Source organism: Gadus macrocephalus, chromosome 22, assembly GCF_031168955.1.
Source record: "Gadus macrocephalus chromosome 22, ASM3116895v1".
NCBI classification, from domain to species: Eukaryota; Metazoa; Chordata; class Actinopteri; order Gadiformes; family Gadidae; genus Gadus; species Gadus macrocephalus.
In genome coordinates this window covers 5,125,715-5,150,611 of record NC_082403.1, presented here as the reverse complement: position 1 = coordinate 5,150,611, position 24,897 = coordinate 5,125,715, and the positions used below count along the sequence as shown (strand labels likewise).

Here is a 24,897-nt window from a genome sequence, read left to right as displayed (position 1 = left end):
GTCTCCCCCTCTCTGTGAAGGACCTTTATCTTGGCATCCCCTCACCGTCTCCCCCACCTGCTAACAACCTTTATCTCGGACTCCCCTAACCGTCTCCCCTGCTAAGGACTTATTTTAGGAACCTCAAACTGTCCCCTCCTCTCGGCCAAGGACTTCTACTGAGCAAAACGTAATGCTGGAGCATTTGGATCCAATCAAAATCATCACTTAAACAACAATAAACAATCAAATCAAATCACTTATAGCCACAAACTAATTGGACACAACCTAGTCTCGCATACAAATTAGAAAAAAACCTTTGCTGCATGCCTCGATCTCCCATGCCTTCCTCTCTATCTCACTCTATAATAAAGCATAAAAATGCAAAAAACAACAACAACAACAACAACAAAAACCACCATCTCCGGCGTTGCTCACCCATGACGCGTGACACCAGACACAGGACGACGGTGACCACCACGAAGGTCCAGTTCCAGGCGTGGGGGCCTGCCACCGTGGACACGCCCAGGAAGATGAAGATGAGGGTCTCGCTCACGCTGCTCCACATCTTCAGGAAGTACTTGATGGTGGTGTAGGACTTGTGGGAGACGTTGGCCTCCACGTAGGGACGCATGGTCACCCCGCACGCGATCAGCCTGGAGACGAGATGGAAAACCGTTCAGGAGAGGTGGAGACGATTGTTCGCTCGGCTGTTTATCTTCCTGCGAAGATATCGCTTTCTCAAGGTTTACTTAATCTAACTTTCAGTAAACTTTTCCAGTTTACTGTGTGTTGTGCTGCCTTCAGCCAATGGGAGGCAGTGTGGAGTCCAGGGTACAAAGCATTGAGGCTCCTTGCCTTCAAAATTAAAGCGTTTTATTTGAAGGCAGATGCTTGTTAAGACGTGTGCAGGAGATGATGGGTGTGGTTGAACCATCTTCTTAGGGAACTTTTATTTGCCGATGAGGACCTCGATTTGCCTCCCCCCCCCCCCTCTGCTCACGGGGACTCTTATCGTGGTAAACCTCCAACGGTCCCATGGTACTCACGACATGATGCCGGAGAGGTGGAAGACCTCGGCCGAGAGGTAGGCCATGTAGCTGTAGAGGAAGACGAAGAGGGGCTCGATGACGCGCGTGTGCGAGGTGAAGCGGGACGTGAAGGCGCCCAGCACGCCGTAGATGGCGCCCACCAGCAGGCCGCCCAGGGACACCACGAAGAAGCACACCACCGCCAGCACGCCGTCCAGCACCGTCACCGTGCCGACGGCGGAGAACTCTTTGAACAGGTGGTAGAGGACCTGAAGGAGGGACGGACGCACAAGGCTTAGATACACAGGGTCACTTTAATCACTCGTTTCATGACCTTGATTGGCAGAGCCAATCAGATGCAGGTTTGATTGAAATTCAACCAATCGCTATCGTCAATGCGCTCGGTTTAATTGTTGTCAGTTAAACAACGAGGGCTGATGGCTCATTTCCAACTGTTTTGTCAATCAGTGGCTGTTGTCCTTAACTGGCCAATGGGTGTTAAGCAACGGGAGCATAATTGTTATGGCCCGTTGTGTTCAGGCATTCAGAGCTCATACTTGAAATCACACTAACCACTCACCAATAGCTCTCTCTAAAGAAATACACGAGCCACGAGTAAGTAATTGCATCACTTATTACAACTTTTTATGCCTTGGCAACTTTCGATTTCTTCCATCTATTGCAAGTTGCAACCACTGTGTGTTCTAATGCCGGGTTTGACTCCAGGGTCCTCGTACACAACGGCCATGTGATGCTGCCGTTTTCACCCCGGAAAGGCAGCCTAGCAGAAGAACCTCAACGAAGCCTGGGCTAAGAATAGAAGGGACATTCTGGGAAACCTCCAAACACAAGCAGAACCAATTCCCCATTAGAAAGAAGACCTTACAACCTTTTGTACCAAGGCCGAAGATTAATTTTTATTTTTTTTTACTTCCTGTGTAGTCGACCTCTCTCTGTCGAGTGAGGAAATGAACAGGGATGATATATCCTGAAAGCACTTTATGTCTGGAAACTAATTGGAATTAAACCGCAAATTAATTGAGGTGGATAAAGAGGAATGGCATACTCTGAAGAACCGGTTTAATTAATTCGCTGTGTGTCTACCGGCAACATTTAAAGAACGCAGTCAACGGAACTGAGCCTTTAAAGACTTAAAACAACCAAATTACAATTTTGTAATTGAGCAGAAGCCTTCAGCCAATTATTTAAGGGGACTGCAGTGGTTAGTCATCTTGCTCAAGGATGCATACTTCAGGGACCAAACACAGAATCCTCAGTCTGGGAAAAACAGGATCCAGACCACTACACAACCCTGCCATATACTATGCTGGACTCGTTTTAACAAAGCCACCCCAGGCCTATTGGAATCATGTGGTAAAACTATGTGTGTAGTGTAGTCCAATAACATTTAGAGAGACTATGTCCCTGGAGACCAATGAAAGGTCAGGGATGGTCATGTGACTTCCTGGCTATGTATGTGGGCGGACTCATTATCAACAGCCTAAACATGCATTGCATCATGGTGCTGAACTCAAACACGGTCACAAAGCACAATAGTTCTCTAGCTCTGAAACAAAGTAGGCGCTTGCATGAACACAGATAAGAGATACGTTTCTCTGCAATCTTGATGACAATATTGACTGAGATGGTGGATTTGCTTAAGATCCCGGACGATACGCTTGCTTATTCAAACAAAACTTGACGCGCACGAGAAGAAATCGGTGCAGTGTATGACTGGGAAACGCCTGACAGCTGTTCTGCTCGAAGGGAACTGACACGCAGTGTGTGAATGAGGGTGAGAGTGAGGGTGAGAGGGAGAACGAGTGCACTTGTGCCTCCGTTCTGAATGACCTCCTAGATAGATAGTCTGCTTCATTCATAACCGACACACACAAAAGTCCCATGGAAAGAGAAATGAAGAGATGAAGACAGGGCCTTGACCGCAATCATAACAGAGCAGAAGAACACAAATCGACCATGTTTTAAACAAGAATGATCTGTATTTTCAATGAAAATAACTACTTAGTAACCAAGCAACCATTTCATAACCAAAGTCAAGGAAAAAGGAGGTGTGCGTGTGAAAATTAAGATAAAAGACTGCACTGAGGTCGAAGGAGATATAACCACACCAAACATTATATGCAAGTGGGGGAACTGTAAAAAGGCAGCTGTTTGGACCAAGGGCGAAAGAGTAGAGTCTGCACACTGCATGTGGCCTTCAAGGTGGTGGTTTTCGCTGGTGTAACCAACCTGTGTCACGACCGTCTAAACCCATCTCACGTTCCAGATCAGTTAGAGGGCAGGGATTCTACACCAAGCGTAGAATCACACCATCATTTTCACCAATAGTGAAAAAGTAGAGTTTGCACGACGGATGTGGATCATAAGGTGTGACCTTGAGAACCACGGCACAAGGTGTGACCTCGAGGACAACGTCAGTCGTACAAACTCTACTTTCCCCAACGCCACAAATATCGCCACCCCTCACTCCGCCTCCCCCCCCCTCACCACGGTGACGGCGTCGTTGAGCAGCGACTCTCCGAACACCAGGATGTGCAGCAGCTCGTTGATGTGGATCTCCTCGAACACGGCCAGCACCGCCACGGGGTCCACGGCCGACACGATGGAGCCGAACAGCAGGCACGACAGCAGGTCCACGCTGGCCAGCTGCCCGCCCTCCAGCTGACACACGCCGTACATCACGCCGCCCATGAAGAAGGCGTTCCACAGGGTGCCCACCACGGCGAACACCAGGATGGTGCCCACGTTCTCCGTGAAGGGCCGGACGGGCAGGAAGTAGCCGGCGTCCAGGATGATGGGGGGCAGGAGGTAGAGGAAGAAGAGGGTGTCGTCCAGGGCGGGCGCCTTCTCGCCGATGGCCTTGATGAAGCCCCCCACAAGAAGGCCCACCACGATCAGCAGGCAGCTCTCGGGCACCACCTGGGAGACCCGCGGGATCACGTGGAACCCTGGGGGGTGGCAGAGAGGGGCGGTACTTTAGCGAGAGAGGCGTGTGAGAGATTGGATAGTGTCGTTCTCTTAGTGAGCCAGTGAGAGATGTTGGTGAGTGGTTAACGTAGTTCTTTAGAGAGAGAGAGAGAGAGCCGTGTGTCCGATTTGTAAGTGTAGTTCTTAAGAGAGGTAGTGGTGAGTGGTTTGGTTAGTTTTCTAAAGAAGGGTATTTGGTTGGAGTAGTTCTCTAGAGAGAGAGAATGAGAGACGTGTGCATCGTGTTTCGAGGCCTCCATCAAAGTGAGGCGGACCCACTATGATACTGTAGAGCAACTTCAGAGATCAAGATAAATCAACTTTGTAACTGGAGCACTTTAACACAGAGACGGAGAGATAGAGATAGAGATAGAGATAGAGATAGAGAGAGAGAGAGAGAGAGAGAGAGATGGAGTTCCGCATTGTTACTCTAAAACTTTTGATAGAGAGAGATCTACTTTGATAATGTATCCGCACCTTAGAGACAGATCAATTGGCTTTGTTGTTGCACTTTATCACAGCCAGACAGACCGACATACAGAGAGAGAGAGAGAGACACATAGGTAGAGAGACAGAGATAAAGCTGGAGAAAGAAAGAAAGAAATTATTGAGAAGGGAAAAAGAAGAGAAGCGATCGATTCAACAGAGTCAACAGAATCATACTGCGAACCAAATGATCAAACAGGCTGCAAGCATTTATCTGGGGATGAGGGAGCCATGAAAGAGCAACCCAACTCCCCCATCCCTCTTCACAACGTGTTAGGTATTGATGGCCTCTGCCTGTAGCCACTCTAATGGTGCGGTTATTGCCTCTAGATTGATGTCTTACAAGAGGACAACAACACGGTGCAATATTGTGGAGAATCAATACTTCATGAATGGGAGAGCAGGTTTTTTAGAGCAGTTATGATTCCATTAGTCCCCATTTCGGAAAGGATTGAACCATGTCATTCAAGAGAGAGTGAATCACAGACAGAGAAAGAGACAATTATTTTGACCCTGTATATTAATCTCATTAAGTATTCATATCAACATGCTTCTGTTTTTATGTTCAACCAAGCTTTACTTGTAAACAATGCAGGAGGCTTCATTTCCATACTGAAATGAAAATCGGTATCCTCTATGTGGGTACAGAACTCAACGTGCATTACGTCTTATACATTAAGAGTCAGGACAGACAACCAGGATAACCACACACTGCTTATGAAAAGTGTCAAACACCTCTGCGATATTAAAAAGCCTCCGAGCTATGCTGTCCATCCTCTGCGAACCCATATACAGAGCCTGACACATTATCAATAAAACAGCCACCGGGTTTGTGGAGCTAATATATGCAGTAGTGGTGTGTTCAGTCCGTACAGCCGCACGCCAAACCCTCGCGCTTTGTCCACCGACAGGGCGCTCTTTGTTATCAAACGGGGACCAGCGAGCACGAAGTCCCAGCGGCCCAGACAGCCAACAGCTGGGCCATATGATAAGCAGAGCACGACCCTGCTCAGCCAATCAGAGGCCTTCTAAGGGGACCCTGTCGTTTTCCCGCAAAGGGTGTCTCTCTTAGCAAGTTAACTGCCATTTTTTGATAGGTCGATTTTATTGTCATTAGTGCTCTGCAATGAAGTTTGATGTTGACTTTATTACTTTTACAATTGTTTTAATACAAAATACTGAATTAAACTGCCAAAAAACAAATGTATAACTGCAAGAACTTTATAGACAATACAAACCTAACAAGAACAAAATATATCATAGCCCTCAATTATGTGATTACAGTGATTTACACGATAAGAATTGAGAGCACACACACCCCCACATCCCCCCCCTCCCCCCAAGCACACACACACACACACACACACACACACACACACACACACACACACACACACACACACACACACACACACACACACACACACACACACACACACACACACACACACACACACACACACAGCTCTAGTTACAAAGTTATCCTTTGCAAATGCATCATCTATTTCTGGCAGACAAATGTATTGAGGGGTGAAGGGTGGGTGGTGGGTGGTGTTCATGCAGTGGGACAATTTGACCTCCCGGGTGGGGCTGTGCGGGGTGTTAACGAACCGTTACCCGAATTGATTAAGTACAAAGATTGCGAGTGTGTCTGCTCGTGAAACGCCATTACTTTGTACTTCTATACCGTTGGTGTTCAGTTCAGCAATTCGATATGACGTTGAAATATATACGACATCATCAATAAACAAATACTCAAGTGCCAGGGGGGAGGCAGGCTCCGACTCACCAAGTTTCATCAGCAGGGCGAGGAGGATCCATAGGGAGATCTCAAAGGGGGTTCTCACGTGATCGTAGTTGAACAAGAGGACGGGGAAGCCTTTTTTGTGGGCGACATTCGTTGGATCGTGGGTGCCGTCTTGAGGCGCGTCGTGACTCGCCGATGCGGCGGCAACAAACACGATCAGCAGAACGCAAACACTGAGCCGTGGAGGGAACGACCCCAGCGGTTGACATGACAGAGCCATCACTGAGGAGGCGTTGGCAGGTGAGCCCTCGGTCTCCCCGCTCTCAACTCTCCAAAAAACCTATCGTCCTCCTTGAGAATCAAGTGGAGATCCGACGAAGATGATGATAGGACGGGGAGTGATGACGGCGGTGCAGCCTGCAGCAAGACCCACTTTTACGCAAAGGCTCAAATGGCATTTTACATTTAAGAATCATATCCAAAAGTTAGTGCTATAATGCTCCTTAGAAGTTGAATTGTTGTGGGGGTTATCTCCCCTGTTTACGCGGAATCCGTTACATCGCTAGCCTGCGTAAAATCCCCATCAGCTGGTGACCACGGCAGCAGGCTCTCTCTCCGGCACACTGGAAACTTACAGCGTGCATAGCATCACTGAGCCGCAGCACCACGTAGAGCTCGGTGTCTTACTCTGCATGGGGTTTGGGTTCCGAACCCATCAGGGATAAGTGACCTCTGCTGGATCGGAGGAAGAGCGACGACCGAACCAACTCCCGCCCAAAATGCCCCCCCCCCTCACAACTACAGAAAGTTATATACGCACAGACACGTGGGAGGGAAGACGCATGCACGCGCACGTGCGCGCGAACAGCCCCCCTCCACACACGCACGCACACACACACACACACACACACACACACACACACACACACACACACACACACACACACACACACACACACACACACACACACACACACACAAAATATCGACTGTTTCTGCCTGAATGTCTCTCACGTACCCACCCACTTGTATTTATTTCATTTTTGGCGGTCTATCAAATTTAATAATGAATGAGGATGATCAAGTGAGCTAATACCAACACGTTGTGGCAAGGGAATGACAGTTGATCAAACAATCTCCCCCTCTAACAACATCAGGCGGTTCCCACACACCTAGATGGCTCTTCTTCCCACGTCTGTCTGGGCTTCTTGTCTGAACTCTCCATCCATCCCGTTATGGGTCTGTCCATGAAGGACCGACAGATAAACCGATGGGTGGCGACGTGGCGTGGCAGCGGCGGACTGATACCTAGGTTAAATTCCGCTGCTGCTGAGAAAGTAGTCCCTCAAAATGCGATGATTCATGCGATGCGAGGTTAGTTTTATTTCGAACATTATTCTATCAACACAGACATTTACTAGTATAGTCTGGCGTTATAATTGATTTACCTCGAGTGTACTGTGGAGTGGGTAAGACTGTTTTATTAGCCGGCTAGTATTGCCCGTTGCTGCCGTGCGCTAGCCTAGCACGAGCGAACTCTGCAACTAGAAGGACTGAAAGAAATGTGTTAAACTGTCTCCAATGATAAAGAACACCAGGGCTAACTTGGGAATCAGGCCCTATGTCCAAAATTCTGAACTACCCCTTTAATCGTTTTCTTTCACTGACCACAGGGTTTCGCTGGTTAGGGTTGGGGTTAGGGTAGTGGGTTAGGGGTTAGGGTTAGGGTTATGCAAACAACTAATATTTAATCAATGATGAAAAATATATGAACTATTAGCTAACTAGTTTGCTATTTATTATGGCACCTTATTATAAAGTGTTACCAAAAGTTATTTTGCGTATTGTTTGTTTGTTTATTTTCTTTTTTCTTCGTAATCAGCTCATTCGGGCCGAAACCAAACGGGTAAAAGCGTTCCCCAAAGGGTCTTTTGATGTTAGCCGTATCCAGGGGGGTCTTTTAGTGTCCAATCTCATTGGTTCAGTGTCTAATCCTCAGGGTGAAGTTCATCTCCTCTCGCCCCCGTCCCATTCACATGGATTCCTCTGTACAGTGTGTGCAGTGAGCCGGCAGTGAGCCGGCAGCGGGACAATGTGTGTGTCCTCGCGGCCGCTTCCACATGGACGACGCTCTGAATTCCACCTTTCATGTTTATCAGCCAATCCATCCGTTCACCTATTAGCGTCACGGTCATGTTCACTGGGTGCGAGGTCAGTTAAGGGAAACAGCACATTTCGTTTTTCAATGTTTTTGTTTAATTTCAAGCCATTCATGGAAATGAATTACAAATAAGTAATAGAAGTGTTTGCGTCATAACTAATTTGATTAACCGGATGATATTTAATATCGAAGGGATTGAAGGAGTTTACAAATGTTACATACAAGAGAGTCAGACTAGCAGACTAGATTAGGTCCAGAGATTAAAATCAGTTTAAGCGACATCTTTGAGGTTAGCTGACACAAACAGAAATAGATGGAAACATAATGAATCACAAAGATATACGGGGAAATATTTAGTTAGCAGGACAGAAGATATTCACTTTCAAGAACTTTCTGTGTGGTCCATCAGATTTATTAATGTGACACTTCTTGACAAAAGGTGGTGACGAAATATTCTCTATATCCTTATTACTGAACTATTCCCTAAGAAATCTGCTTCATATAGTATGATGGTGACCATGTCTTTTTCGAATTTCCACACTTTCTTAATCTTTGTTCACATCACAGTACAAGGGACAAACCTTTACTTCTCCAACCAGTTCATTACAGAACTATATTCATCTTCCACACAAACCTTTCAAACCTTCTTCAAGACTCACAAAACAACAAACTTCATACAAAAACAACATGGCACTTTGCAGCTCAGTGACAGGGGCCCTACAATTTGTTTAGTGAAAGCAGCCTAATCCATCGTGACTTCGACACTCAGGTGCGTGTCTACATTTAGGTGCGGCGTCAGTTCGCCGTCTGTTTCAGTTGGACTCTCTCGGCCAGCCGCTTGGTACTGTACAGAGACACCCCCAGGCCCAGGGCGGCCATCGTCATGGCGATGGGGTTGACGAAGCTGGTCTGATGCTGCACCTGGACCTCCCCGGAGACCTGCCTCTGGAAGAGGAGACGGAGGGACGGAGAGACGGAGAGATGGAAGACAGCGGAGGAGGAGAGATAGGATGAGTCAGAATATGGATCGCTTGAATCAGAATCTGCAATATTGCCCAAACGACGAGTCATACGGGAATTTGTTCCGGTCAAGGTGCAAACATAACCCAAGACAGTCAACAGCCCGAAATAAGGATTCACTAATTAATTAGTGTTAATTGGACTTAAATGGAGAAAGCGATATCAACATTGCTTTTGTTTGATGCATTCTCAGAATAGGCAACATTTGCAAACTAATAAGGAGGTAATGCTGTTTACATCCTTTATAACAAGGAGCAGTACCCTGAAGCCTTCTTGATGTTACATAACGTAATCTCTCTATGTAGCCCACGATGCAGTTGCTGTCTATGAACAATTAATTCCCATCAGTTTCCAGAGCCTGACTCCGTTATGAAGCAAAGCATTGCGTCATTTCCTGACCCACTTAATCCAACAACAACAACAACCATGTCAAAGTCAGACAACTATTACTTTGTGAATGTCTCTTTATTAAACGGATGGCTGTTATTAAAACTATCCAAAACCCAAACATTACACAATTAAATATGATTTCCTTTTCCTTAGCAGACATTGCAGGTGCTTCTATAAAAGGATATTTGAAGTGAATTGTTTGATACGTTTAGTTTAGGATCAGACGGGGCTAGGACGTCTTGCTTGCTCTACGATGCCTCCGGGTAAACTTTGGGGATCGAACCCCTAGGACATAATGCATTGTTTTATCCTGTCTGCATCGGGTATCTTTATGATTGTGTAATGCATTATGCTGTGTGTGTTGTCTCCTCTACTTTGTATTTTGTCTATTTGTTTACTGTCTCTTCTATTTGTATTTTATCTATTTATTTGCTGTCTCTTCTGTTTGTACTTTTTGTATTTATTTTATTAGGGACTACAGATGCAAATTAGCAGCTCCGCTATAATCCGGCATGTTTACAAAGATGTTTAAAGATCAATGTTCATTAATATGCACTGTCCCTATTCAAAACATAGCATTTATTTATTTAAACCAGCAACCTTAGGTTAGGGAGTCCCCCTGGCTACTGTACCGTTCCTCCCATTCAGTGTTTATTTACATATTTCTCCTCAATTTTTGAACAGTTTGAGATGAGCTGAAGGCGGATGGACGGTACCTGGAGCAGGCGGGAGTACCCCGGGGTCAGCCTGCTCAGCCTGATGATCATGCCTGCCAAGGATGGATCTCTCGGGGGTCAGCAGGCAACGTCCTCTCACTGCTGGAGGAGGAGACAAAAGGGACTTCACACGCCTGGGACTTCAGCTTATGGTCTCACAAGGCTTCACACAATGGAGGAACAAGACTTATACGAAAATGATAGTGCGGGAGATATTCAGATGAAAAAACACAATTTTTTTTGTAATTACCACATGGCTATTTACACATAAGCTAGTGACAAATATTAGCATTCTTATCAAAATCTCGATACTAAAACATAGTTGGTAAATACAGAGTTTCTAGGAAAAGAGTTTCTTACCATTGCACAAATATGGATAAAAAATAAATTTGATGATGTTAAATACAAAGTTTCTGGGAAAAAAAGTTTCTTGGCAGTGCACAAATATAAATAAAAAACACATTTGATATATAATCCACAAACATCATGCAACTTTGAGATTTATTTCCCAGATTCAACTTCTTTCCTTGATTTTCTCGGTTTGACAAATTATTTCCCATGCAAATCCATCTGAACAAGTAGAGCTCCATCTCCCCGACCACAAACCAGAACTCTGCCAGAAGTGGAGAGAAGTGATAGACCAATCGAATCCAAATCCATCCTCACCTTCATCAATCTGTGCAGGGCGACTCTACGGACAGGCGTAGCCCCAACCAACAGTGGCTCCAGCCGGCTTCATAGACTGTGGAGACCCCCTTTGTATGGATGTGTGTGTGTGTGTGTCTCTCTCTTTGTCTCTACCCCTGTTCAACGTGTGCCCCCGACCCTATCCGCCCGTCTGAATGGGCTGGCTCACCTCCCTGGTCCCAGACAGACCTCTCGTCTGTGCCTTCACAGGGGCGTGCATGCACATGCACACACACACACACACACACACACACTCACACGCAACAGTGGCTCGGAAGCTCTGGCCCTGTCAAAAGGGATTTGGTCCCACGGATTGGTCCACGAATGGGAGGAGAGAGAGAGAGAGAGAGAGAGAGAGAGAGAGAGAGAGAGAAAGAAGACAAAGAAGAGATAGAGTGAAGAGAAAGAGAAAAGATAGAGATAGAGGAAGAAAGAAGAGAGAGCGATAGAAAAAATAGGTTACAAAAGAGCCATGACGTGAGAAGAGAGTGAGATAAAGAGAGGAAGTGAAGAGGGAGGGTTGCGTGTCTCAGTGCTGCATGTTGTGTGCGCTTGAACAAACATGTGTGTTAATGTGTTGCTGCAGAGCCTTATGTAACCTCAAAACAGGGAATGGAGGAATACCTTTTTATTCATCCAACCAACAACTCACCATCCTCCTTACAAAACACACCTTTTGTCCTTGAGAAGATCACACCAACAGAGAATCAGCCACTTGGTTTTCTATCAAGTTGAATGGTTTATGTTCCTTATTCTGTGACAGCTGCTTTTTGGGTCAAGGGTGTTCCTTGTTCAGGTATATTTTCTCTAATACATTTTCCTTGAAATATTTAGCGGTATTTATATTTCTGTATATAAATTGTAATATTAGCTAACAAACATTTCAAGCAGGCAGTACAAAATGGGAATAACTGCATTGTATGAACATTGTATAGAGGAATAGATCATGAGGTAATTAATTAATTAATTAGATTAATTAACTGTACCTCATCTTATAATTAAGTAGGATGACAGCTGCATTCTCCCATCTATTATTCACACTCTGTCATTTGGAGCCAGACTGGGGTTTATTGTAGTGTGAAGCCTCAGACAGACGCGGTCCTGATGTACCATACAGTCCCTTCATCCACATGGACGGGGGGAGGGGTAGACCAGACAAGGGGAAGGGGGGGTGGTGGGGATACACGCAGCTTGCTGAATGTGCAAATCGAGTGACCTCATCCCTCTCTCTGTGTGACCCCCCAATGGATCTCGTCCCCAGAGTAGAGATTTATCCGTTCACCTTTCAAGGATAAAATCATCGTAAAACAAAAAACATTTTCAATGTTAAATGTGGTTTTTTTTGGTGATGTTTGGGATAAAAAAAAAAAAAAGCCACTTAGACACACTGCTTTAGTCCGTCATCTAGGCTGAGATGTTTATTTGAAGCTGATTCGTACACTCTTGTCACACAAGTGGGCAATAAAAGACTTTCAAGCGTAATCCCCTTCCACCCTCTTGAGGCAATCAGGTCGTAGGTTCCTACTGATGAAAAAGATAATCTGCCCTTTTTCTAGAGTTCGCCATTCTCTCTCTGTAATGCATCACACACAGGAAGCCTTGAAACATCGAACCGTACAAATTTTTGTACAGAGTTATTCCGCTAACACAATAAGACGATTAAACTGCCTTATTAACGTCCTCTACTGCTTTATTAAGTCAACAGTGAATCCTCACACTAAACTCTGGACGTTTGGCTTTTGAATAGTGACTCAAGCGGAAGAATCGAGGGCGGGGAGCAGGAGGGTTATGTGACCGACACGGTGCTGAAGTATTCTGGAACTTCTCGGCCACCAGGGGGCCCCCCCGCCTGCTGAGCGACGCCACGGAGGGGCACTCTCTCCAGTGTCAGCTCCCCAGAGCTATCCAGGTTCAACACGCGGCCCACGAAGTTCTGGAACACAACATCAGCGCCTACACTGTTTATACCCCAATGTATACAGACAGTACATAGTATTATTATCAAGTTTTTTTGCTTCGATTCCATCTTTGGTGAACAGATTTAACGAATATAGGAAAACTGAAACTATAGGAAAAATAATTAATTATTTTCTTTTTTTGACCATTTGAAAAAAGTATCAGTATGTTATTGAAGCCCTATCAGCCATCTAAGGCCAGTTTGAAAGATAATGGATCTTCATCACGATGTGATAACCAGACCACAGACCTCTGATGGGTGGCGGACGCCACTGTCCGGTTTGGACTTGGACCGGGACAGGTCCATTGTTGTCTCCCTCTGAGATCTGACCTCCTGGGGAAGAGGCTCAGCATTGATTGGAGGCATTGTTTGTGGCTATGTTTATGTGTGTGGTGTGTGTGTGTGTGACGTGTTTGTTTAGGTGTGCGTGTGTGTGTGTGTGTGTGCGTGTGCGTGTGTGTTTTTGAGTATGTGCGTGTGAGTTTAGGTGTGTACGTGCGTGTATACGTGTGTGCAAGTGTGTGTGTTTGTGTGTGTATTTTATATGTGTGTCTAAGCTTATGTGTGTGTATGTTCATGTGTTTATGTGTGTGTTTTTACGTGTTTATGTGTGTGTTTGTGTTGATGTACGTGTGTGAGTGTGTGTGTTTGTGTTAATGTGTGTGTAGTGTAGTGTACACCAGAGCTGAAGGGTTGTGGTGATGTTGGTATGGGGTACCAACCTGTAGGACCTTGTAGTCTGAGGTCCTGGAGACGTACTGGTCCCAGGCCTCGGTGTGGAGCTCCTGCTGCCTCTGACGGGACTTGATCTGTGAGAGAGAAAGAACAGGACGTTGGGTGAAAACTAAAGCTAATAGTTTAAACTGTCCGACATTTCGGTTCAGACCTCGGCCAAAAACCTCACCCAAAATCATTTGGGTTTAGATCGATATAGGGCCTTCGTTGATGATTAAAGAGTTATTGAACCCTATAATCAAAGGGGGGACGGCACCACCTAAAGGCTGAACGGGACATAGAAACAGCTGTGAATGGCTGTCCCTGTCTATATGGTTTAAAGCCTGGCCTAGTCTTAAAATATCTTTTCAACAGGCGGTTAAGTTCAACAAATCTAAATATAGTAAAAATAGTAATCTAAATTAAAATTGTACATGGTATCAATTAACATTAATTGACAGTTATTTACATAGTAATGTGAATCCTGTTATCCCCTAATTATGAACAAAACGTTCCTACAACCAACCCTTCCCTTCGGTTTTCCTAACCTCGGTGTAGACCATCTCCTCCTGGGTGAGCTCGTCCTTCTCCTGGCGCTCCAGGATGGCGCTCTGCTCCTCGGCCACCCGGCTCGCCGTGTCCTCTGCGATCCTCCGCATGGCCTCCAGGGCGGCGGCGTCCGGCCACACGGGGCGCACGCCGTCCAGCGCCAGCTCCTGGATCACCTCGCCCCACACCTCGCCCACCTGCACCGCCATTTTGGTTTTTTTTAAGTACGGGAGCCCAGCACAGGAGGCGATGGCTTTTTAAAAAAAACATGAAGATCTACATCGTGGTTCACGATGGTCTAGACCGGAACGGCTCCAGGACTTCAGACTACAAGATCCTACAGGTTGTTCTTCTCATACTAACGTCACAACAACCCTTCACCTCTAATAGTGTTCACCATAAACACACACACACACACAGTGTTGGTGTCGACTCCAAGCCTGAAAGCACTGGTTCTGGGTCCAGTTGACCCAGAGCCGCTCCTCAGTCTACCTGTGGTCGTCCTTGAGCAGGATTCCCCCCTTTACCCCTACCTGCTCTCTCTTAATGACACGGATCTGACACCCCTGTGGGGGACCATAAACTAGGACCCACGGATCCAAGGGAGTGTACGTATAGACTCCCTCCTAAACCCCCCCCCCCACACCTTGAAGTCCAGGTATCTCTTGACGATGCTGAGGGTCACGTGGTCCGCGGTGGACAGTCCATGAAGGTCGTGGAAGCCTGGCAGGACACACGAAGGGTCCAATCACACACCTTAACCGCCCTTAACCGGTTCGTCATTTGAAACACTGCTACTTTACCACCGGGTTCCGCGGTTCTGTTACCCAGCTTGCAGAAGACGGAGAACACCTTGGCCCGGAGGTTCTCCGAGAGGTCCAGCACGGCAGGGCTGGGCTGGCCCGCGCTGAAGGAGGTGTCGGACACGGCCTGGTAGCAGCTGAGGAGGGGCCTGGTGGGGTCTGTGGCCCCCCCAGGACGGAGGGAAACGGGAGGGGGGGGGCCTCAGTGACAAGAGCGGTGCTAAAAGTGTAGGATTGTGTAGTGGTGGGGGGGGGTTTGAATCCCAGCCCAAAGGTACTGGGTTCAATCAACACAGCCCTGTAGGTATCCTAGAGCAAAGAAGCCCTGGTTGTATCTGAAGCTGCAAAAACACTTCAAAAGTATTTATAATAGTTTTGTAAAGATGTAAACAAAATGTCCCTTTTCAAGGGGAATTCCTCTGAATCCACAGTGGGAGAAAGTGTGGTCAGCTAAACTTCCGTCTTTACTCTTTTTGAACTCAATCTGTTATTTAGAATTTTGCCCTTAAAAGGGCAAAGTTTCCCTTTGCCCTTTTAAGGGCTTAACATTCTCAACGATCAATATTCACATCACAGGAATGTGAGACAGAAAGGCTTCAGGCATTGAGGTTTGAACCCAGGCCCTCCCAGCCGGGGCTGGAGTGTAGTTGAGGGGCGGGGGCCTGACCTGATATGCGTCCATGCTGGTCCCGGCCCACCCCCAGCTCCGCCTCCTCCTCCCTCCAGAGGAGGAGCAGCAGGGCGGGGGCGGTCCGGCCCCCGGCGCCCGTCCAGGTCATGACGTGGGACAGGGTCTTGGGGTTGTCACACAGGTCCAGCAGCGTGGCCAGGACCACGCCCCGCATGTAGCGCGGGCTCCACTGGGGGGCAGACAGACCACACCACGGGAGTGAGACCTCATGGGTTCAATCAAAAGGACGTTCCAGGAGGGTTACAATTGCAATGAAACATTTGATGTTTGTGACATTTGAATCATGTTTAAAACATAGATTTTTTTTTTTTACTTTCAACAAATAAATTCAATATGATTTCCAAGTTTTTAAAAAGCATACAGAGCAAACAATTAATTGAATTGAGAATTTTTGGGGACTTGGTTTGGTTTTCTTTTCCTTACGCTGAGCAGATCTAGCAGGAGGAAAACCCCCTCTCTGGCCAGGAAGTAGTCCTCTGTGGTGTAGCATCCCACGATGCAGGACCTGGCGTCAGGGACAAGCGTAGTTACCGTGACTTGTAGCGCCTAAACGCTCAAAGTGCCGACCAGATTATTCACAAATAACCGACAATAAAACCCCAGAACTGACAAGAAGGAAAATCACTCAGTATCACACATTGACAACTCCCTGCTCAAATATCCCAACAAATCCATCGAGTTAGCTGCGATCATCCACAGAGGGGAACCACCAGGAGGTCAGGGGAGAAGGTGTGTGGACTCACCAGACGCAGTCCACCGTGGAGAGGATGAGGCGGTTGTGACCCAGGCCGCTGTGGAACTTCTCCGGGCTCATCTTCAGGAAGTGCACGGCCATTTCCACTCCCTCGGCTCCAAACAGTTCCTACGGCAACACGGGACACGTGCCATCACGACAGAGCCTCCCGGGAGGACGGATGGGAGTCTGCTTCCTCAAGGCGCTCAACGTGTCAACAACAGAGGTATCCGTTTTAATGACGAATGCTCCACTTCAGCTCTGAGAGCGGAGCCGTCGGTTAAACTGATAAGCCGACCCGAGGGTCGAGCGGTTTCATTAAAGGGAAACATTACCAGGGTTTGAGTGATGAGGTGATTCATTTGGACGCAGAAGCAGAGTGAAATCACAAATTACAAACCCACCGACAGCTGCTGTGTAGCACAGCTTTGTTAAAAGGATAAATTAACCATCGTTTTAGCGGCGGGCCTTCTAACTTTAAATGAAAAATGAACAGCTGTTGAGATGTGTTTAGAAAGGATGAACAAACCGACATTTCAGTAGCAGAGCTGTATTTTTCAACAGAGACATTCGCAAATGCTTCAACTCCATCTGTGGTTTGTTTTGGGTCGTGCGTTAAAGGACCTAATTTCACCGGCAGCAGGTGTGACGTCGGTCTGCCATTACAAGCCATCTCAAAGTCTATCCATCAAAACCCCCCCTATAGTGTGACATCATCACACGTGGGCCCCTGCACCCAGATGTGCAATAGGTAGATCAGTCGACCGGTTGGCCTGGTCCACCGGGCAGACTGATTGGCTGAGCAATCTATCAATCATACATTCATCCGGGCGGACACTCCCACGTGTGATGTCACTGGGGCCATGTGAGAAGGCTCGGTAATGGCTGGTCCCAGCTGACAGGGGGCCCCCTAGAGGACGGGGCCCGGGGCCCTACCTTCCTGTGCAGGTCGGTCTCACACAGGGCGGACAGCACCAGCTGGATGTCCGACTTGATCTCCAGGCCGATGGGGTCCTGGTCCTCCTCGGGCGTCCCGTCCTCCATCTGCATGAGGACCCCTGGGGGGCGGGGATAGTGGAGAGACACGTGGTGATTGGTCGAATCATAATGTGTGTACATTAATGAAGAGAACGCTGCTTGTCTGCCTGTTTGTCTGACTGTCTGTCTCCCTGTCGGTCCGTCTGCCTTCCTACCTGTCTGTCTGTCTGTCTGTCTGTCTGTCTGTCTGTCTGTCTGTCTGTCTGTCTGTCTGTCTGTCATTCTTTCTGTCTGTCTGTCTCGACCTGTGTGTCTGTCTTTGTACCTGTCAACCCTCCTTCCTCTCTGTCTGTCTGTCTGTACCTGTATATCTGTCTTACTGCCTGCCTTTCCATCTCACCTATCTGCCTCCGAACCTGCCTCCCTGTCTGTCTGCATCCCTACCTGTCTGTCCCTCTTTCTGTCTACCTTCCTGCCCTTGGGTCTGTCTGTCTGTCAGTCTGTCGGTCTGTCTGTCTGTCTGCGTTCCTACCCGTCTGTCCGCCTACCACCCCGATACCCCTACCTGCCTCAACCGGTCTGCCCCTCAGCCTGTCGGCCTCCCAGCCTGTCTGCCCCCCCAGCCTGTCTGCCCCTCAGCCTCTCAGCCTCCCAGCCTGTCTGCCCTCCCAGCCTGTCTGCCCCCCCAGCCTGTCTATCCCTCAGCCTCTCAGCCTCCCAGCCTGTCTGCCCTCCCAGCCTGTCTGCCCTCCCAGCCTGTCTACCCCTCAGCCCGTCTGAGGTTACCGAGCAGCTGTCCGATGGCGCCCTGGTCGCAGAGGTCCTGGCTGAGGAGCTCGTCCTCCAGGGCCGTCATGGAGCGCAGCGCCCGCACGCAGTACCGCATCTGGGCCTTCTTCGAGCCCCGCCCCCCGGCGCCGTGGAAGCTGTGGCCCTGGCCGAAGTAGGTGTCTGCGGCGGACGTTCAAACACACTACTGGTAACCAGTCGTACTCTGGATATGACAACAGCCGTATGAACGCCTAAACATTTATTTAGCACAGTACTTGGATATATTAATATGTACTATAACTATTTCTAATAAAAGGTGGCAACACCGTTTTTTAACCCTAATTTCGATTTTGTGCTTTTGTTCGTATTGATCCCGTTTGACAAATAAAAGGTCAAACTAACTCAAGAGACATTTTTTCAGCACGTTGCTTCTACAGGCTTAGCAAGGGTCGTGAAAGAAAATTGGAAAGACAACTCTACAATGTAATTGGTCATTTTAAATACCCTTCTAACCAATACATATACGTCGGATGCCGTTGCATGTCATCAAGGATGTAGGGAAGGGTGTGTGTGTGTGTGTGTGTGTGTGTGTGTGTGTGTGTGTGTGTGTGTGTGTGTGTGTGTGTGTGGGGGGGGGGGGTGAGGGGGCCTGTACCAGAGGCCCGCGGCGTGGCTAACCTTGCCCGGCGCACCACTCCAGCAGCAGCAGCAGGCAGGTGTTCCCCTGGCAGCTGGTGTAGTCCTCCACCAGCAGGGGGCCCACCAGGGCCAGCGTGGCCAGGGCCTGCAGCTGCAGCGCCTCCTGCTGCCCGGAGGACCAGTGGCGCCCGGCGCCGCCCCGGGGCGACTGGCCGTCGCCGTGGTTACGCGGAGCCTTGGCCAGCGTGAGCAGGGCGAGCATGACCCGGCCTTCACGGAAGAGCTACCATGCAGGAACAACAAGGTAATGAATAATAAAGTTAATTAGGATAACTTAATCAATCGTTTTGGAAAGGTGCAAACGGAGGTTTGCCGAAACGTGGATAAATAGTTAACTGGAAAAAAAACCTGCATAAAAGTAAAATCATTGGTGAAGAAGTTAAATAATCATGTTTCATTTAACAAACAGACACCAAAACTACTGATAAAAGGTACAGAGTCTCTTCAAGTCGCTGGTTGACTCGCTCTATGTATCAGATATTCAGGACGAGTCCCATGGGGGCGTGGGTCATGTGACCGGCGGGACCAGTGACCCCCCGCTGACCTGCAGGGCCGAGAGGTCCTTGGACATGCAGACCAGCCAGTTGAGCAGCAGAGTCTTCATCTCAAAGTCCTCGCTGTTGTAGGTCAGCTTCAGGTTGCGGACCAAAGGGTTGTGACTTTTTACTGAAAATAAGTGAATGAATACAGCCATCACAGGTCTACATACACACAAGGAGTTTAATTATTCCAACCCATTGCTTTATTATAGTCGATAATCCACCTTGAATAATTATGAATGATTAGTCATTTCAATGATAAAACAGAAGAGGATGTTCTCACGTTCAGGGAATGTGACGAAAACGACGAGCTGCTTCGCAAACAAACTTTCCTGTAAATCAAACACAGACAATCAGTTACAAATACAAAAAGCAAATAACATACAAAGTAAGAGATGTTTTGGTCCAAAATTCACTCTTAGAATATTAACTTTTTACCTCTCAGAGTGGAAAGATCTACTGGCCAGGCCAGGCCCTTTTAACTAACCTTTCCTGACCCGCCAAATGGACAAATCGATCCAAACTTTGTGTCTGGCAGGTGTTCATTTGAGACCCATTCATTCGTTAAGATATTATTCAATATATTAAATGTGTAACATTTAAACTAGCTCGTAGCTTAAAATAACCTGGACATATATGTAGTGAATGGTGATGCAAGGGGATTTTAATAAATGCATCAATAAAATAAATCCTATATTTGATGAATTCCAAAAATGAAAAATGCTGCAAGCCCTAGCCCCCTTCTTTGCTTAAAATAATCGTACCATCGACCCTTCCAAAACCCCTCCAAGCCAGCCAAGCTACACTAATTACTAGGGTCAAACAGTTGCACAGCCGGTGAGATTGGACTGAACTCTTATTCTGAAAATCTCCCGCCAACTAACTGGGAGGGGCCCAACCGTACACACTGCGCCTGTAAGAGATAAACCGGTGTTCAGGTGTGACACGAGAGCAGAGACCCCCTGCGTACTATGAGGGGGGACTTGGGGATCTGGGCGATGAGGGTGGTGATGACCAGCAGGTCGTTGCGGAGCTGCAGGTCGTACTGCCTGGAGCCGCGCAGCAGCTGATGGAGGAAGGCCTCCTTCAGGGCCCTGCAGGGGGCAGCACAGGGAGGGAGGTAGAGCCTCAGGGTGGACATCATTTTAGAGTTCAGATTGCGCTCTTGTTGTCGGGCCTCAGAGTGGATCGTTGGTCCAACAACAAGAGTAAGATTTGAACTCGAGAGTTTAATAGGATAATATCTGGATAATCCTTGAAAAAATCGCCTAAAAAGAAACATAACATTGATAAGAAATCCATAAAAAAAATCTGTCAATCAATAAAAATGAAAGTATACGAACATATATGTAAATATTCTTATCTTTGCTATGCATCTATAGAGTTAAATTAATAATCGTCAACATCGTCCACATCATGATTACACATTTATGTATATTTGTATGCATCTACTATTCAGAATACTTGATCAGTAACGTGTGTTTCAACAGTGCACACACACACACACACACACACACACACAGACACACAGACACACACACACACACACACACACACACACACACAGACACAGACACAGACACAGACACACACACACACACACAGACACAGACACACACACACACACACACACATACACACACACACACACACACACACACACACACACACACACACACACACACACAGACAAACACACACACACACACACACACACACACACACACACACACACACACACACACACACACAGACACACACACACACACACAGACACAGACACAGACACAGACACAGACACACACACACACACAGACACAGACACAGACACACACACAGACACAGACACACACACACACACACACACACACACACACACACACACGGAGCCCCTACAGGATACACTGCATGGTGCTGAGCTGCCGGGTCACGGCCTCCCTGCAGCCGCGCTCCAGAAGGTTCCACAGGACCTCGGAGGAGCGGAACAGCGCCTGGCCCGACGGGTCGGCCTGGTTCATGGTGAGGCACACCGTCTCGGCCCCGCGGGCCCTCAGGATCTGGGCGCAGTTGGCGTCTGGTCGGGGGGGGGGGGGGGGGGGGGACGCCACGCGACACACGGTCAGACCCTGATTAGCGGTGACACGCTGACCCGTTGACATTGGGACTTTATGGGACAAGGACACTCAGCGCCGGGACGGTTGTGACGGAGTGGGCCCCCTGATTGTGGCCCACCGGGTAATGAGATGCTTTGTCCGTCCTCAAGGGTCGAGGTTCGCCTTATTTAACGAAAGAGGCAATTTGTTTCTACTGATGGGCGTGTGTTTTGAATATGTGTGTGTGTGTGTGTTCGAGTGAGTGTGTGTGTGGAGAGTTTGTGAGTGTGTTTGTGTGTGTCTGTGATTGACGGATAAACACATGAGCAGTCATTTGCTAGAGGCACTGGAAAATATGATTGAGTGTGTGTGTATGCCTGGGGGTGTGTGATTTTTGAGTGTGTTGCTTGTTTGCCTGTGTCTATGTGTGTATGTGTATGCTTGTGTGTGTGTGTATTCTTGCATGTGTGTGTGTGTGCGTGCGCGCGCGCGCGTGTGCGTGTATTCTTGCCTGTGTGTGCGTGCGCACGCGCGTGTGTATTCTTGCCTGTGTGTGCGTGCGTGCGTGCGTGTGTGTGTGTGTGTGTGTGTTCACCTGAGGTGCTGGTCATCATCTGCAGGGTGTGCAGGACCAGCAGTCTGACGGCGGGCTGGTCCTCCAGGGTTGCCATGGAGAGGACCATCGTCTCGGCGACGCAGCTCTGCTCCAGCACCTGCAGCCGGTACCCCGGGTTAGAGGGATGGAACCCTGCGGGGCAGAGAGGACACCGGGTCACCGGGGGAAGGCTGGAGTCAACCCGCTGAGGGGGCTTGGGATGGGACAGCACCCACTATGACTCACACTGAGGACGTAGAAGATAACTACGATGGGATGCCATATACGATGGGCCGTGAGTGATGGAAGGAATGGAAAATGTAATAATAATGATATAAGGAGATAAAGACACGAAAAATAAAGGAGAAGGAAAGAAACCGCAGGAGAGAAAGAAAGACAAGGAAAGTAAAGAAAAACAGAAAACCTCAGCATCACCACAACAGCGAGATGGTCTCGTTGCGAGAAAGAAAGAAAGTATAAAAGACACAAATAAACAAGGAAATAAGGTAAAAGACAAGAATAGAAAGAAAGTGTTAAATAAAGAAATTAAGAAACAAATGAGCGAACAAGGAAAAAAGTAAGAAACAAGGAAAGAAAGAAAGAAAGAAACGAAGAAAGAAAGAAAGAAAGAAAGAAAAAGAGAAAGAAAGAGAGAGAGAAAGAAAGAAAGAAAGAAAAAGTAGCTGAAGCAGCTTCACCGACGCCACCAGAGCGAGGAGAGGGTCTCACTGGAGGAGAGTCTAGAGAATCTCCTGCTAGAGTTGAGAGAGGCAGCGGGCGTCGTGGCGGGGCCCCCCATACCGTCGAGCAGGTGTCTGGGGGCCACGTGGCTGTAGAAGCACTTGAGAGAGCTACACAGCTCGTGTCTCACTTCCACGCTCGGCACTCTCATCAAACACCCTGCGAGACAGACCAACCACAGCACTATCAGTCAACCGTGTTGTGGTATTTAACGAACGGGCCCATATGTCTTATTCTTGAAAAACACGTTTTAGGAAACTGATGTATACCCATGACAGAGAGGAATTCTTTGACATCGTAGGCATAGGCGATCTCATCGGACGCTCTCTCCTTCAGGAAGGGAAGTCTGGCGAAAAAAGTAGGGGAAATAATCAGTTTGTTATTTGCGTTCTGGTATCGTACTCTGCTTGGGTCGAAATGTATTGTTTCCCTGTTTGGAGGGAGGATCTTACCCACAGATTTTGAGTGCGTCACACAACACAGAGACATACTCGGGGTGGGCCTTTGCCCTCTCCGCACATATATTGAGGATCCTGCCGATTGCCGACAGCTCTTTTAAGATCTGGAAACGTGCGGTTAAGGGTGATCCTGTAAGATGAGAAGCTGTTTTGGCGAAACAGTCCCAGTGAGACATGGTGTTGCCCACTTTATTCCTGAACAGGGAAAATGCTGACGGATAAACGATAGAAGTTGTAAATTGGGACCTGGGGGACTTGACATTATCAGGTCCCGATGGACATTCGTATGACGTATGATGTTTATTTTTATCACCACCACAGTAGACTGAGATTAAGCTTTCTAATAATAACAGAATACGATTGGTCAAAAGGATACAAAGCCGTTTTGGGACCTCTGCAGAAGTTTCTTGAGTGTGAAAAGGTGCCTCTCCTTTAAAGTAGCCTTTAATAAAGAAAAGACTTGATTAATGTAGCACTATGGTACATGATGTACATAAAAGGAGATGGGTCTAGAACGCTTACTGTCAATGGACCTTCGAGTAGACTGATGACTTTGTTGACCTCCAGGCAAACAGTGGGGATCTGCAGAGAGATGGGTGAAGATGGGTGAAGAGATGCTTATGAAAATAACCTTTTGGTTACAAGGATGCCCAGCTGATCTTGGGAAGAGTTAGTATGTGCAAGATTGTTTAAATTCGTTTTTTTGGTGATATTATGATGAAATTACTTCATGCTTATTAATTATGCTTAATAAGCGTGTCTCTCTATTCTAGCTCTGGTTTCAAAAGGCATTACAACAGCAGTCAAATATAGCTTAAATCATCTTTTAGCTATTAAGATATTATTATAATATTATATATAATTTATTTGATATTTGATGCCAATGTCCATTGACTACTTATAAACCTCCTTGATCAAAATGCATCTTATCCCTACTTGCTCTTTAATGACCTGTATCTGACTCCACTGTGTGTCACTCTGGACCAAACAGCCTGTAATAACTAAGAGTAAACTTGTGTCACTCACCCTGTATGCCTTCCTGTCCTTAGTGGATGTTACCGGCCTCAATAACGGGGCTTCGGGTCTTCGCCTGTGCATTACTTTGTTTGAATCCATGTTCAGCTGTCAAATAACCTTTTGTGATGTCAATCTCAGGGGTCAGCATCGCCGGTTCACGGGGCCACCTAGTGTGTATCCGTCCTCCGATCCGCCCACGGTGACCTCGTCTGTTGTGGCATGAAGAGCCGACACATGTTACGGTACTTTGTTTTTAGCGGGTACCATCAACGAGTAGGATTAACGGGAAGCGGTCCAAATCCCCCCTTTTATGTTTGCCGGAGTCAGACGCGTATGCCGTTGCCATGGTGATCC

The 24,897-nt window shown here is 47.5% G+C and overlaps 2 protein-coding genes and 1 long non-coding RNA gene across 5 annotated transcripts in view; 1 reads left to right on the top strand and 2 right to left on the bottom strand.

The window, feature by feature from the left end:
• Positions 1-6,511, bottom strand: part of LOC132450953 (Na(+)/H(+) exchanger beta-like) — a 14,446-nt gene extending 7,935 nt beyond the window's left edge. Inside the window, exons 1-4 of the mRNA XM_060043165.1 lie at positions 6,274-6,511; positions 3,519-3,979; positions 1,029-1,279; positions 418-635 (exon numbers count right to left, since the gene is read on the bottom strand). Coding sequence (XP_059899148.1) covers positions 418-635; positions 1,029-1,279; positions 3,519-3,979; positions 6,274-6,511 — 1,168 coding nt within the window. The remainder of the gene's footprint in view (positions 1-417; positions 636-1,028; positions 1,280-3,518; positions 3,980-6,273) is intronic.
• LOC132451027 (uncharacterized) lies at positions 6,391-11,000 on the top strand. The gene is made up of 2 exons (XR_009523951.1): positions 6,391-6,531; positions 10,487-11,000. It is a non-coding gene; the product is annotated as an uncharacterized LOC132451027 (long non-coding RNA).
• On the bottom strand, positions 8,465-24,897 carry LOC132450949 (cilia- and flagella-associated protein 69-like). 3 transcript variants are annotated; one of them, XM_060043160.1, is made up of 25 exons: positions 24,553-24,897; positions 24,049-24,108; positions 23,903-23,968; positions 23,521-23,630; positions 23,338-23,414; positions 23,057-23,227; positions 22,328-22,480; positions 21,536-21,713; positions 20,610-20,733; positions 19,923-19,971; positions 19,645-19,766; positions 19,080-19,323; positions 18,417-18,581; positions 17,589-17,710; positions 16,663-16,781; positions 16,343-16,424; positions 15,896-16,088; positions 15,253-15,387; positions 15,072-15,148; positions 14,425-14,622; positions 13,885-13,971; positions 13,412-13,495; positions 11,185-13,138; positions 10,519-10,642; positions 8,465-9,337 (listed from the first exon to the last, which is right to left on the bottom strand). In XM_060043160.1, exons 1-23 carry the CDS (start codon positions 24,640-24,642, stop codon positions 12,992-12,994), a joined length of 2,853 nt encoding a protein of 950 aa, XP_059899143.1. In that variant the 5' UTR covers positions 24,643-24,897; the 3' UTR covers positions 8,465-9,337; positions 10,519-10,642; positions 11,185-12,991. The 3 variants fall into 3 exon arrangements, with proteins under 3 accessions (XP_059899143.1, XP_059899141.1, XP_059899144.1); XM_060043158.1 differs by having other exon boundaries at positions 10,519-10,620; XM_060043161.1 differs by having other exon boundaries at positions 10,519-10,620; positions 23,129-23,227; positions 24,553-24,892.

Excerpts from the sequence above, each read along its gene's own strand:
- LOC132450949 (XM_060043160.1), bottom strand. The coding sequence starts at position 24,642 with ATGGATTCAAACAAAGTAATGCACAGGCGAAGACCCGAAGCCCCGTTA. Across the intron at positions 17,711-18,416 it reads CGCCATCGGACAGCTGCTCG|GGGTCCTCATGCAGATGGAG; the intron begins GTAACCTCAGAC and ends CCCGCCCCCCAG. Across the intron at positions 16,425-16,662 it reads TCCACGGTGGACTGCGTCTG|GTCCTGCATCGTGGGATGCT; the intron begins GTGAGTCCACAC and ends CCCTGACGCCAG.